The sequence below is a fragment of the Aricia agestis genome, chromosome 2 (assembly GCF_905147365.1).
Source record: "Aricia agestis chromosome 2, ilAriAges1.1, whole genome shotgun sequence".
Classification (NCBI taxonomy): Eukaryota; Metazoa; Arthropoda; class Insecta; order Lepidoptera; family Lycaenidae; genus Aricia; species Aricia agestis.
This window is the reverse complement of record NC_056407.1, coordinates 7,309,807-7,324,290: the sequence shown is the minus strand read 5'-3', so window position 1 is coordinate 7,324,290 and position 14,484 is coordinate 7,309,807. Positions and strand designations below refer to the sequence as shown.

At 37.2% G+C, this 14,484-nt stretch overlaps 1 protein-coding gene and 1 long non-coding RNA gene across 2 annotated transcripts; both read right to left on the bottom strand.

Moving 5' to 3' along the window:
* Positions 1-6,680: 6,680 nt before the first annotated feature.
* On the bottom strand, positions 6,681-8,784 carry LOC121739389 (peroxiredoxin-5, mitochondrial). Its single transcript, XM_042131841.1, has 4 exons — positions 8,754-8,784; positions 8,580-8,722; positions 8,215-8,481; positions 6,681-7,004 (listed from the first exon to the last, which is right to left on the bottom strand). The coding sequence occupies exons 2-4, from the start codon at positions 8,688-8,690 to the stop codon at positions 6,807-6,809; spliced, it is 576 nt and encodes a 191-aa protein (XP_041987775.1). The 5' UTR covers positions 8,691-8,722; positions 8,754-8,784; the 3' UTR covers positions 6,681-6,806.
* A 2,871-nt stretch (positions 8,785-11,655) lies between these two features.
* On the bottom strand, positions 11,656-12,756 carry LOC121739397. The gene is made up of 2 exons (XR_006037438.1): positions 12,174-12,756; positions 11,656-11,861 (listed from the first exon to the last, which is right to left on the bottom strand). It is a non-coding gene; the product is annotated as an uncharacterized LOC121739397 (long non-coding RNA).
* Between the last annotated feature and the right edge of the window lie 1,728 nt (positions 12,757-14,484).

The window sequence follows — 14,484 nt, the reverse complement described above, 5'->3', positions numbered from 1 at the left end:
GGACAAAATCCAAAGAAAGCTCCAGGTCAGGATGGATTAACGGCAGACATATGCATAGCTGCTATAAAAAGTGATATATATATATATATATATATATATATATATATATATATATATATATATATATATATATATATATATATATATATATATATATATATATATATATATATATATATATATATATATATATATATATATATATATAAATAATACACAATAGCTAACAAATGCCTAGACTTAAAATACTTCCCAGAACAATGGAAAGTGGCCCATGTATGTATGCATACTCCGGAAACCAGGCAAAGAGGACTACACCCATCCCAAGTCCTACAGACCGATCGGCCTGCTCTCGGTACTGGGTAAAATCATAGAGAAACTCTTCGTCACCAGATTACAATGGCGTCTCCTACCTACACTACATCAAAACCAGTATGGTTTCACACCCCAACGCGGAACCGAGGACGCCCTTTACGACCTAGTGGAACACAAAGCAGAAGTAAAAGCTAAAAAGATACTGCTGATGATTTCACTGGACATAGAGGGTGCCTTCGATAATGCGTGGTGGAGCTGGCCACCACGCAAAAATGCTCAACTAATAAAAAAGGGTTGCCCTAAAAACATCTACGGCTTTATACAGTGTGTAACAAAAATAAGTGATAATACTTTAGGGTGTGTACATGCTCCTTGTAGAGGGTTCACTGTGAAAGTAGCAGCGCTGAAAGACGAAAAAATTTTTTCACTTTTGTATGGGCAAGGGCCCGAGCGTCACGAGTTTCCCCATACAAAAGTGAAAAAAAATTTTGGTCTTTCAGCGCTGCTACTTTCACAATTAACTCTCTACAAGGAACACGTACACGCCCTAAAGTATTATCACTTATTTTTGTTATACCCTGTATATAAAAAACAACTAAACGCACTGCAAAGGGGTTTCGCCCAAAAAATCTGTAAGTCGTACCGCACGGTATCTCTTACCTCGGCACTAATCTTATCCGGCCTGCTGCCTCTAGACCTGAGAATCCACGAAGCGGCAACCCTATTTAAAATAAAAAAAGGGTACTCACAAGAATACCTACCACCAAACAGGGAAGTGGAAGCTAAAGTGGGACCACTTCAAAACCCACATCCATCGCAACTCATCATAACTGAGTACAAATGCCTGGAAGACGTAAGCCAAAGCCCCACTGATGAACACCAAATAACCGGCTCCCAAATATATACGGATGGGAGTAAAATAGAGGGGAAAACCGGAGCTGCTCTAACGTGGTGGAATAACGGTAGGGAAACCAGACACTCCACTTTCCGCCTAGAACCGCACAATACGGTCTTCCAATCTGAGATCTATGCGCTCTATAGAGCGATCCAATTGGCAAAGACATCCAAGGAAAGCTTAATTAACATCATGACTCATGAGCGACTCCAGATCGTCGCTAAACATTCTGAGAAATCCTTTGGTGACTCACCCACTTGCGATCGAAATGAAAAAAGACCTAAAAGCCATAACAGAGGAAGGCAGAAAAGTGCGGCTATTCTGGCTAAAAGCTCACGTGGGTACCCCAGGAAATGAAAGAGCGGATGAACTGGCAAAAAAGGCTGCACTTACCATAAACACGGCCTCCGATTACAACAGAGTGCCAATGTCCTATATACGGAGAAAAATAAGGGAGGGAACAACAGCTAAGTGGCAGGAGAGATACCAATCCTCCTCGACCGGATCGGTCACAAAAGTTTTTTTCCCCACTGTTCGAAAGGCGTGGGAAATACTAAGGCACGTTACAATAACGCCTACACACGTGCAAGCTATGACCGGTCATGGAGGATTCGCAGCATACTTGTATCGTTTCCACCTTAAAGACAGCCCCTCCTACATTTGTGACCCCGCAAAGGACGAGACAATATTCCACCTGCTAATTGAATGCCCAAGGTTTGGTAGTTACAGATCTGACTTAGAAATACAACTAGAAATGGTAGCTCCATTTCTAGTTGTATTTCTAAGTCAGTCAGGCAACCCATTAATGAACCATCATGGAGGAAAAAGCCACCAGAGAACTGTTGATAGTATTCATTAGCAAAGTCGTCTCCAGTGCAGCGGCAGCAAATGGCTCAATGTTATACACAGGTCACAACAAATTATACTATACACCAAGGCGCGTAATTTCACATACATCAACACAACATACACGAAATCAAACACAAAGCACACGAGCACAAACCTCAACGTCCATACAGACACACTTCACATCCACCCATATGCCAAGAGAAACACACGCGCCAACACAATTACAGATGCACACAGAAATACAACAGGCAGTTTCAACCACAATAATCGTAACACACGGAGAACCGAAAATCAAATTAAGGCCGATCCCTCTTTTCATGTCAAATCCAACGGAAACATTAGGCATAACATACAGCCGTATTTACACTCCCAACCACGTAAACATATCTATCACCGGGACTAGCAGCAATCCTAAACGGGAGTACATCAACAAATATATACTAGTAATCTATGTACATCAAAGACGAGCATGAAAATGAGCAAATATCTAGCTCTCCCATCATCTAACTTCGCTGGCCAACCCTGCAAAATAATAAAATAAAATAAAAATAATCAGCGTAGACGCCATGTCACTGGGACAGGACAAAGGCAGGGCAAATTACTATGGAATAGTAAAAGCCTCAGAACATCATGAGGTAATCGTCTACGAGAACAAAGGGGATGACCTAAGCTTCCTCAAAAGGAATCATGACGATCAGCCAACAGCCTCCCAACCCAACGACGAGGCGAGCTCATCCTCGGCAAGTGAACGACTCCAAGCATCACGGGAGAGCAAAAAAGAGGATGAGAAACAGAGCGATAAAAATAAAATTAAGAAGTCAAAAAATTCAATGGCCAAATTAAGTGTTTGTGGGTTCCATCAAAAAAGTACTTTATCGTGAAAAAACCGCAATGCAGCCAAACAGTCAAGGTAAAAACATCCTTTCTCAGATCAAGGCTGCGTCACAAACAAACCGGCAGGCTTCAGCAATAGAGGCTTACTTGAGGGAACCATCTCCACAAAAACCAGCAAATAAAAACAAAAGATATAGAGCTGATTTCGGACAAGTGCTCCCGCCAAAACTTAGACTGGCCCAGAACCATGAAGATCATATAATAAATGCCTTCCTCGAGTTCCAGGCGATAATAAGAGCAAATAAGACCATAAAGCTTTTGACCTGCAATAAGATCATGCAGGCCTATCAGCGAAAAAATCAAAAGCTGTTAGAAGTGAGACTCGAGGATGCAAAAGCTGCAATATACGACAATGTCACCTCCACAATAATTGCCGGGGCGATGACAGGGAAGTATATGGCGGCGCTAAGTGCGGACAACAGGTTCGTGGTTCTGACTTCTGGACGAGGATGAATCAAAACGTACGGGAACGCTCAAATATATCACATCTGAGGATCTAATAGTGGTAATAGCGGAATGTACCAGAATAATGCTGTAAGACAGGATACTAGAAATGGCAGAAGTCCTATCTGGGGACCCCGAATCCAGCATGGACTGGAACATATTCGCGAAACCCATCAACTACTCGTGGGTCAATGGGGTTCCTGGATGTGGGAAGACAACTTGGATCATTAATAACTACAATGAGGAAACAGACGTTATAATAACAACGACAATCGAAGCAGCCGAGGATCTAAAGCAAAGGCTATCGCTACGAACTGGCAACAAATTAAAGATAAAGTTCGTACCATGGCCTCTTTGCTGGTAAATGGGACAAAAGGAACCTACAAAAGGTTGATAGTTGACGAGGCCCTCATGAACCATTTCGGCTCAATCGTCATGGCCAATCAGTTAACAGGCGCCAACAATGTCATCCTCATTGGAGATATTAACCAATTTCCGTTTATAGAGCGTGAAAACCTCTTTAAACTTAATTACACTCGTCCAAGCCTTGTAACCAGCATCTTTGCTGTGATTGTGTTGGCGCGTGTGTTTCTCTTGGCATATGGGTTGATGTGAAGTGTGTCTGTATGGACGTTGAGGTTTGTGCTCGTGTGCGTTGTGTTCAAATTTCGTGTATGTTGTGTTGATGTATGTGAAATTACGCGCCTTGGTGTATAGTATAATTTGTTGTGGCCTGTGTATAACATTGAGCCATTTGCTGCGGCTGCACTGGAGACGACTTTGCTAATGAATACTATCAACAGTTCTCTGGTGGCTTTTGCCTCCATGATGGTTCATTCATGGGTTGCCTGACTTAGCTCCATTTCTAGTTGTATTTCTAAGTCAGATCTGTAACTACCAAACCTTGGGCATTCAATTAGCAGGTGGAATATTGTCACAAATGTAGGAGGGGCTGTCTTTAAGGTGTAAACGATACAAGTATGCTGCGAATCCTCCATGACCGGTCATAGCTTGCACTTGCATTACTTTTTAAAGTTGTTTGGCGGAGGTTTTTTTAAATTTCTTAATTTAATTTTATTTCATAATTTTTAAACTTGTGTTGGTTATAGTGCAGAATAATTCCTATCAACAAAATCATATTCTCATGATTACCATATCCATCAATGTTCTTTTCGATGAGGCCGTTAATATGAGCCCAAACATGAAACCTCCACTTTGGGTTCATACGAAGCTCGGTTCCTAGGTATAGAATCCAGGTGATGCTGCAGGCTGCAGCAGCAGCATGTAAATATTTACTGTCTATCTACATCTTACTGGTTGTCGCAATTAAAATAAGCCCAAACACGAAACCTCTGCTCTAAGTTGGCGAGGAGTTGGATATCCTATTGACTACCAGGTGACGCTGCAGCACCAGGTCAACTTTCCAGTAATATGTGTATATGCATATTGTATACTCACAAATGTCACGAACTAGAATGAAATATAAAACCTTTTAAACGACAACAAGTTGCTAACAGCCTTTCATGAACCAGATAAACCCTGATTGTCCAGCACTGAGCAGGCTGATGATGATGAATTATAGCTAAGAACACTCTCGATCGTGTCAGCTTTTAAACAAAAAAAACTAGATCAAAATCGGTCCACCCGTTTGGATGCTACAATGCTATCATTCTGTCTACTCTGACGATGCCACGGACAGATACACACACAGACAAACAGACAGACAGAGAGACAGACACGTCAAACTTATAACACCCCTCTTTTTTGTCGGGGGTTAAAAAAATGGTTGTTGTGCCTCACTTGACATAGATAGGTATAGTGTGTTGCGGACATTTTTGTAGATATTTATAAGATATAGAACATTGTATAGTTCTATCTTTTATAGTTTAGGCAGCGTACGCAAAATAAGTAAATTTTCTGGTTGTTTCCAAAAAATTGAAATATCTTACGGAACCCTATATTTTCCAACATAAAAAGTAGCCTATGTTACTCCAGTAGTCCAGTAGTTTTTGAGCCTATTCATTACAATTAAACAAACAAACAAAGTTTACCTCTTTATAATATTAGTATAGAAGTATAGATAAATATATATTTATTTATTATATGTATGTATTATAGTATTTCTCCGGTCGAGCCGGCCCATTCGTGCTGAAGCATGGCTCTCCCACAATTGGGTTTTTTGTATGAGAGCCCCCCTTAATTTTTTATTTTAATATTATTATTAAATATTAAAGTACACATAATATAACCACAGTGTAAATACTACTGTAATAGATACTACACTGTGATATAACTAAGGACTTTGAGAATTTAAGTACTTTTTTGCTCTATATCAATAATGATAACAGGTAGGCTGTAACCATTATTGATATAGAGCAAAAAAGGCCAAAAAAATATGTTTGTTGTATGGGAAAAAACCCCCCTTAAATATTAATTTTATTTTGTTTTTAGTATTTGTTGTTATAGCGGCAATAATTTCAACTCTCTAGCTATTACCGTTCTTGAGTTACAGCCTGGAGACATACAGACGGACAGACATTGAAGTCTCAGTATAAATAGGGTCCCATTTTTAACCATTGGGTACGGAACCCTAAAAAGGTTGGGGACCACTGCTTTAAATCATTACTGTCATGACTGGTTTAGTATGTATTAAGTAGATAAGTAGTACCTAACCAAATTCTAATAATTGTTACCTAGTTTAATACTTGCTAAATTTTAACTTGCTACTAAATTTTGTGTTTACATGCAATTAACAACTTAAAATTAGGTTAAAATTTTGTTAACTACTTATCAACTACGTGTAAACCAGCCAGTGGACTAGGACATACAGTGGTGTTGCTGCAAAAAGATTATTTCTGCCACTCAAAACTGAGCAAAAATGCAGGATTTATCTTGGACAATGACATTTTATTATATTTTTCTATCACTTTTTAACGAAATTTGATCTGTTCATCTCATTGATATACTGGCTTCAGCATGTACGTTGTGGCCTGTGCCATAGCTAGCTATACTACCCTACTTTGATCCAGCAGGGCTAAAATGGTTGCTTTGAAGAATCATGACATAAATCATAATATGATTCATTTTTATAAATCGCAAAATGCAACTCTGCTTGCAATTCATTTCTGTATTTTTGTACTGATTTGATATTTGTCAGTTTGACAGTTTTGACAATTCATTTGCTGAATTGATTGAGAGGAATTGCTAAATGTGACCATTTTAGCCCCGCTGATCCCTGACAGTGTTCAATTTAATAAAGGTACTGAAATAATAATGAAAAGAATGTATTTTAATAATTTCTATTATTGTATGTGTCAGTTAGACATATCACAAGGAGTGCTTAGGCAATCTAAGTAGAATCTATTCTTATCACATTTAATAATATTTGAAAGGGATATATTTGTGATTTTTACTTCTTGATTTTTATCTTGTCAGCAAGGGAGCATGACAATCCAGTACCATCCGGTTCCACATTCAGCTCCTCCACTGTACCATTATTGATGACCATAGAGAATCTCTTTGAACGTAAACCACCCAATGGAGGAAGATTAGTGCCAAGATCCAGAGCTTTTACAAAGTTTCCACTGGGATCAGCTAGCATTCGAACCTGTGTAAAATATCATAAAATAATTATAATTAACAATTATTGATAATGAATTCCAATCATTAAGCTTAATGCCTTAGCTAAAAAAATTGTATGTTTGACATTTTCTAAAGCTGGATCGCTTTATTGCCCCAAATACCCCCTATATACTAAATTTCATGAAAATCGAGCCGATTCCGAAATTCCAATTAAATATATATATACAAGAATTGCTCATTTAAAGATATAAGATAGGCATTATTATATAAATATAAAATATATAACCGGATAAAATACACAATATTTCACACTTGTCAGATATGTTTTAATAAAACAATTTTGTTATTGGTTGTAGCAGGGTTGTTAAAATATACACAAGGTAACAAGGTCAGATGGGTCATTCAGATTAACCGACTCAGTAACATGAGCTATGTCAAATGCTATAAAATGTTATAAAAATCAAAAAAGAAATTGTTCTTAGGTTTTTTGCATTGTGGATAATTTTATTATTAAATTAAATTCATAATAACATGATACACATAGAGATCATAAAATATATGTATAATTCAGTTAATGTAACGTGGGCAAGAACATATTATGAGTTTTTTTTATTTTGTTAAACTCAAAATACACAATTACACATGTCTAACCAATAAAAATATTTAAACAACAAAATAATTTTTTTTAAGATCTGCTTACTGTTGTTTAGCATAATATTAAAGTCAAATGATAGACAAAAAATAGCAGACCTTGAATAGTTGTATCCTAATTACTAATTATTAGTAAGAGGTGTTGAAATCATATGAAATGAAAATGTTTTATTTTCAAAATTGGTTAACTTTACACTTTTAGAACATCTACATTAGGCCGGTTTGGGAACTAACCCAGCGAGAACCAGCGTAAGAAACTCAGAAAGGGCCACCTTTTTACCAAAAACATTGGAAAATTGTTTTTTTTTTTTAATAAACTATGCTTAAAATAATTTACACCAAGTATGTAAAAATTAAAAATGTGTTACATTTATATATTATGTAGAAGCAGCCTAGTCTGTCAGCTTATTTTTCCCAAGTTGTGCTATTATTTGGAAAATCAATTAAGTATTACCTTTTAATAATTGATTTTAAGCCCTTGCACACACGGTTAAAAGTCTTGAAGTATTGCAACAATATTACTATTGAAAATAGTATCTACAATAAACTATATAAATATACACTTGCAAATAAATATTCCTTACCTTCCCCTTGGTGTTGTGTTGAGCTCCCCAGGCAGCCATAACATAAGGATCATTTACTGAAATGCATACGATCTCTGAGGCACCCTCAGATTTTAACTTATCAGCGTTTTCTACATATCCCGGTAAATGAGTTTTTGAACAACCAGGGGTAAATGCACCGGGTACAGCAAAAAGAATAACCTTTTTTCCAGCTGCCAATTCAGAAATGTTGACTTTATTTGCTGGTGAATCTTCAAACAAATCGACAGATGGTAACTTGTCTCCAACCTGAACATTAGATATTTACGATTACGGTACATAGTTTAATATCAAATTTAACCATGCCGGCTGTTACATAATGTTTGTTAGTAATATTCAAAAATTACCTTGATAGGTGCCATGGTCACTTTTGATAAATGTATGAGCCTTCTCGAACTTTGTTGCGACACTGCAATCGAAATCACACCGCGGGCAGCCACAACAACCGTGGAAAACATTTAAAAAAATTACGAATAGGTACTGAACAGTGGTCAGTGAGTAGATTAGTGACTACCGTACTGACTGCTGATTGGCTTGCTGCCTTTTGTTTATTTTAATAGCAATAGGTAAAGCTTGATTTGAATTTTGACCACAGATTACTAGTATATATGATTTTGACGCAATTTGACGCGAATTGGTTTTGTTCCATTGACTTTTAAGGTAAGACCGCACTAGGCGTAACTGAACTGCAGCGGAACTGCGCGACACGACGCGTCATTTTTGGGTATACCGCACTTGAACTGCAGCGGCGCTACAAAAATATATTCAGTATCTAGGCAACCTCTGCTCTGAGCAAAATGAGCGACGAAATGGATACGATTATTATTTCCTTATTGTGCGAAGAAGAGGAAAGGATCGAACAAGAACAGGCCATGGACATGGACATTGACATGGACATTCCTCGTCCATGGACATTTTAACTGATTATAGCGCTTCCAACCAGCTAACTGACTATGAAAATGAAGTTTGTCAAACCGCACTGCGCGGCAACGGAACTACTCGTCGCGACAAGTCGCGACACTTTTGGTCAGTTGATCAACTTTGCCGCGCTTGCGCTGTGTTTCGCCGAGTGAGTGAGTTTACCGGAGGCCCAATTCCCTTCCCTTCTCTTCCCTACCCTCCCCTATTACCCTATTCCCTCTTAGGGCCTCTTAGGCCGGCAATGCACCTGCAGCTCTTCTGATGCTGCGAGTGTCCATGGGCGACGAAAGTTGCTTTCCATCAGGTGACCCGTTTGCTCGTTCGCCCCCTTTATTTTCATAAAAAAAAAACTATGACTTAACAAGTCAAGATGGGCAAGAAAAAGCGCGGGAATCTTCGAAAAGGGCGGTCGTGTTTTCTGGAAATTTTTAATTTTTGTTTTATTTATTGTAAATATCTTCGTTAGTTAGTTTTCTTTTTATCTTATTATTAGTTTCTTTTAGTTTTTATTTTTATTTGTGCATACTATTTGGTAAGTTTTTTGTATATATTCTGTAAATATGGATGAGGACCCAGGGGGGCTGGAAGGCCCCCCTGTTGGCCAATTTATTACTATTCATACTACTGAAAATGTAAATGACTCAAGTATGGACACAGATTCGTCCGTTAATAATAAATCTACAAACCGCAAACGCCCTGCCTCATCTAGGCGAGTATGCAGAAAATGCAATAAAAAGATTAGGAAAAATCCTGACAAAACAAAACCTGACATCAACTGTATGTGCTTGAGTGACACGGAAAATAAAGAAAACCTGAATAATATCCAAGAAGTACATACAGCTGGCGTCATTGAAAAACATCAGGGCTTGGTGAATCCTCGTGTTAGTCGTTTGTTGTACACGGACACCGACTCTACACCTTATGTAGTACATGTGCAAAAAGAAATATCATCTCCTAATGGAAACTGCACTTTACATCCCGTCGAATTTGGTCGCTTCCTTAAAAACCATAATATTAAGAATATAGAAAACGGTAGCCTTAAGAGAATTGGCAGGAATAGATTGTCATTATCTTTCTCTGTATTTTCTGATGCAAATAATTTTATTACTAATGAGAATCTAAAACAGAACAACTATAAAGTTTTTCTTCCATCTTTTCAAGTTAGTCGTGTTGGCTTGGTTAGAGGTATTCCAGCCGATTGGTCTGATGATGACATTTTGGCCAATATTACTTTACCATATGGTTGTGGGGACATTTTGAAAGTAAGACGCTTAAAGAAAAAAAACATTGTAAATAATACTGTACAGTTTGTAAATACAGAATCAGTTGTTTTTACATTTGATGGCCAAGTATTACCAAAAAGAATTTTTATGTGTTATAACTCCTTGCCTGTTGACTTGTACATCTATCCCACCATACAGTGTTACAATTGCTGCAGGTATGGGCATGTTAAGTCACAGTGCAGATCAACCCCCAGATGTTTCCGTTGTGGTCAGAGTCATTCTGGTGAGAAATGTTCTGTAGATGAAGATTCTATTTTCTGTTGCCTTTGCCAAGCTTCCCATATAGCCACAAGTAAGAATTGCCCTGAGTTCCAACGACAAAAATTAATTAAAGAGTCCATGGCTCACAAAAACTTATCCTATGCCGAAGCATCAAAACTCCACCCTCCTATTTCTAAATTATACTCAACAGTTTTAACCTCTTCTAGTCCATCCCCTTCATTTATAGACTCTCAAAAACAACATTTCTCATCGGTCACCAAAAACTCTGCAAAGAGGACAACCACAGAGTCATATAAAAAAACAGTCTTCCGACAACCTAGAACACCACCAAAGTCAGTAGGTGGGTATGATAAAACTGCTCATTTTAACTTAATTAAAGATTACAGTCCCCCATCGGGTTCAAATGGCACTGCTTTGCCTACAAATGGTGATAATAATAATATTTCTGTGCCCGAATTAATTACAGCTATAATTAATTACCTTACTCAGTCAAATATTTTACCGTCATCAGTTTCACCGTCCAACGTAGCCTCTGTAAGTAACTCACCTGAAATTAACTCCCACTATGGATTATCTAATCCAGTGGAATTGTCGCAGTGCAGTCAGCAAAAAAAATGAAATCATTTATTTAATAAACAAATATCACCCTCTTATCTTTGCTCTCCAAGAAACATGGCTTAAGCCAGAATCTCTTTTTAAGATTCCTGGCTATGCTTGTTTAAGAGAGGACAGATCTGATGGGTATGGCGGTGCTGCCTTACTCATCAATCATCGTCATTCATTTGTACATATTTCTCTTCCATCACATAATCCAAATATTTCTATAATAGCAGCATCTGTAAATAACATCTGTTTTGTCTCATTGTATATTCCACATCCATCCTATTCAATATTTTTAGAAATTAAGAACATAATTAGTCTTTTGCCAAAACCTTTTGTAATACTTGGGGATTTTAATGCCCAACATTTGTCGTGGGGTAGTAGTAATAACAATCAGTGGGGTTTTGAAGTACTAGATTTATTAGATTTCCATAAGTTATGTATTCTCAACACAGGGTTCCCAACACGGCAAACTGCACCTAATGAGGGTTATAGTGCCCCTGATTTGTCTATTTGTACTTCAAATTTATCTTCTCTTTTACACTGGTCAGTTCTATCATCTAGTCACGGTAGTGATCACTTCCCTACTCTTCTGTCTCTCCCCTGTAAAAATAAAAAGCAAAATCATCCTACTAATTCATCATCATTAAAATATAACTTAAAAAATGCAGAATGGGAAAAGTTTTATCATACACTAAAAAATAAACTACCCAATCTTCCTAGTATATCACCAGGTAATGAATCTGTTTGCGCTGATGCTCTAGCATCTGCTTTGATCGAATCAGCTGATGAAACTCTTCCTATTAAGAAAACACCTAAATGCTACATTCCATCACCTCCTTGGTGGGATAATGACTGTTCAGTCGCTATACATAAAAGAAAACAGGCTGAAAGAGAATATAATAATAATTCTACCTTTGAAAACTACGATATTTATTGTAAGTCTGTTAACGATGCAAAAAAAATATTTAAGAAAAAGAAGTCTGCAAGCTGGAAAAAGTTTTGTGAATCTATCTGTCCGGACACACACGCCTCTATAGTTTGGAATAATATTAAAAGGTACAGGTCAGCATATAAACCTCCTTTTCATCCTATGCCAGACTCTTTAGCCAACGATTTTTTAAATAGATTAGCACCTCCTTCTGTATCATTTCTCCGTCCATCACCTTTAGGTGAAGTTAGCCTTAAAGATCTTAACTCGCTTTTTACTCTTCAAGAGTTAAAAGGTGTTGTGACAAATTTAAAAGACTCGGCTCCGGGCATCGATGGTATCCCATACTCTTTTTTTAAACACGCTTCAGATGAAATTTTAAATTATTATTTGGATTTGGTTAATTTAATGTTAATAACGGGTAATATTCCAAATTCATGGAAAACACAAAAGGTTATTCCCATTTTAAAACCTGGAAAACCTCCGTCTTCAGCTTCTTCCTATCGCCCCATAGTCTTATCATCAGTGTTATTAAAGATTGCAGAGCATCTCGTAAAGAACCGTCTGGAGTGGCTTGAAAAATATAAACTTCTTGCCAAAAGTCAATATGGATTCCGTAAAGGAAAAGGTACTATAGATAATTTAGCTCTTTTTATCACTGACGTTCGTATTGCTTTTTCAGAAAATAAATCAGTTTTAGCAGCTTTTTTGGACATAAACGCAGCATATGATAATGTAAGGATAGATATTCTCAAACGAAAGTTAGATTTATTAGGTGTTCCGGAAATTATAAGTAATTTTATTATAAACATTTTATTGGAAAGATTTATTGCTCTGCCTTTACAAGATACAACGTCGACGGAGGTGCGGGTTGTTGATAAAGGGCTGCCCCAAGGCTCAGTGATAAGTCCTCCTTTGTATAATATTTATTCGTCAGATATAGAGGATGTAGTGACTAGCGTGACTTCAGATTTGGAATCATATATGTTAACAGATATAGATGGTGAATTGTATCTTCTGCAATACGCCGATGATTTAACAATTTATGTAATAGATCAATCTATTGAAAGGGCCTCCATTAGACTGTCGCGAGCCCTAGCACGTCTAAAGGTATGGTTAGATGAGAATGGATTAGATCTTTCAGTTAAGAAGAGTTCCGCTGTACTTTTTACCCGTATGCGCTTTCCTCCTCCAGTGGTGGTAAAATATAATGGATTACAAATTCCAGTTGACAAGGAGGTCAAATTTTTAGGCGTAATTTTAGATTCGAAACTTAATGGTAATGCCCATAATGAGTATATTGCGTCGAAGTGTGAACGTACGTTAAACATAATTAGATGTTTATCTGGAGTGTGGTGGGGATCTCACCCGTTTAATCTAAAATTGCTGTATAACGCTTTAATAAGAAGTGTTTTAGACTATGGTACATTCCTTTTAGAACCTTGTAACGTAGCTGGTTTTAAACAGTTGGATAAGATACAGGCAAAATCTATGAGGATAATTTGTGGAGCCATGGCATCATCGCCAATAAATGCATTGCAGGTAGAATGCGGTGAACCACCGCTCTATCTAAGGCGGCAATATCTGGCTGACAAGTTTTTTATTCGTTGTTTGCAATTTTCAAACCATCCCCTTATTCCGAAATTAAAAAAATTGTTAGATTTAGTAAATAATAATCAATTTTGGTTGCACAAATCTCGCCCTTGCTTAGTTAATAGCTATATTCGTTATTTGTCGCTTGATGCCCCTACACATAGATTACCTGTTTTCCCGCTTTTTAACTCATCCTTTGAATCCCTTGTTTTAAATCCTGATATCCGTTTTGACATAGGAATTAAAAAATCTGATAAATATTATGCAAAGCCTTTTTTTAATTATTTAACAACGAATAATTGGCATGGTTGGCATCACATTTACACGGATGCCTCTAAAATATCAGTAGATAATAATAATTGTGTTGGAGTAGGTATTTACCATCTCCAATACAATATAGTTCAAAAAGTTAAATTTCCTCCACAAACTTCAGTATTTACTGGTGAATGCTTTGGTCTTTTTAAAGCAGTTGACTACATATTACTAGCAAAGCTTAAAAACACTGTAATTTTTACTGACTCTTTGAGTGCCCTACAAGCATTGAGTAGATTTACGTTTAGATCAAAATGTTTTCCCATAATCATACAAATCAGAAACCTTTTGCACAGGTGTATTGTCAGTAATTTGTCTGTTACATTTGTTTGGATTCCAAGTCATTGCGGCATTCTTGGAAATGAGGAGGCAGATAGACTGGCCAAAGAT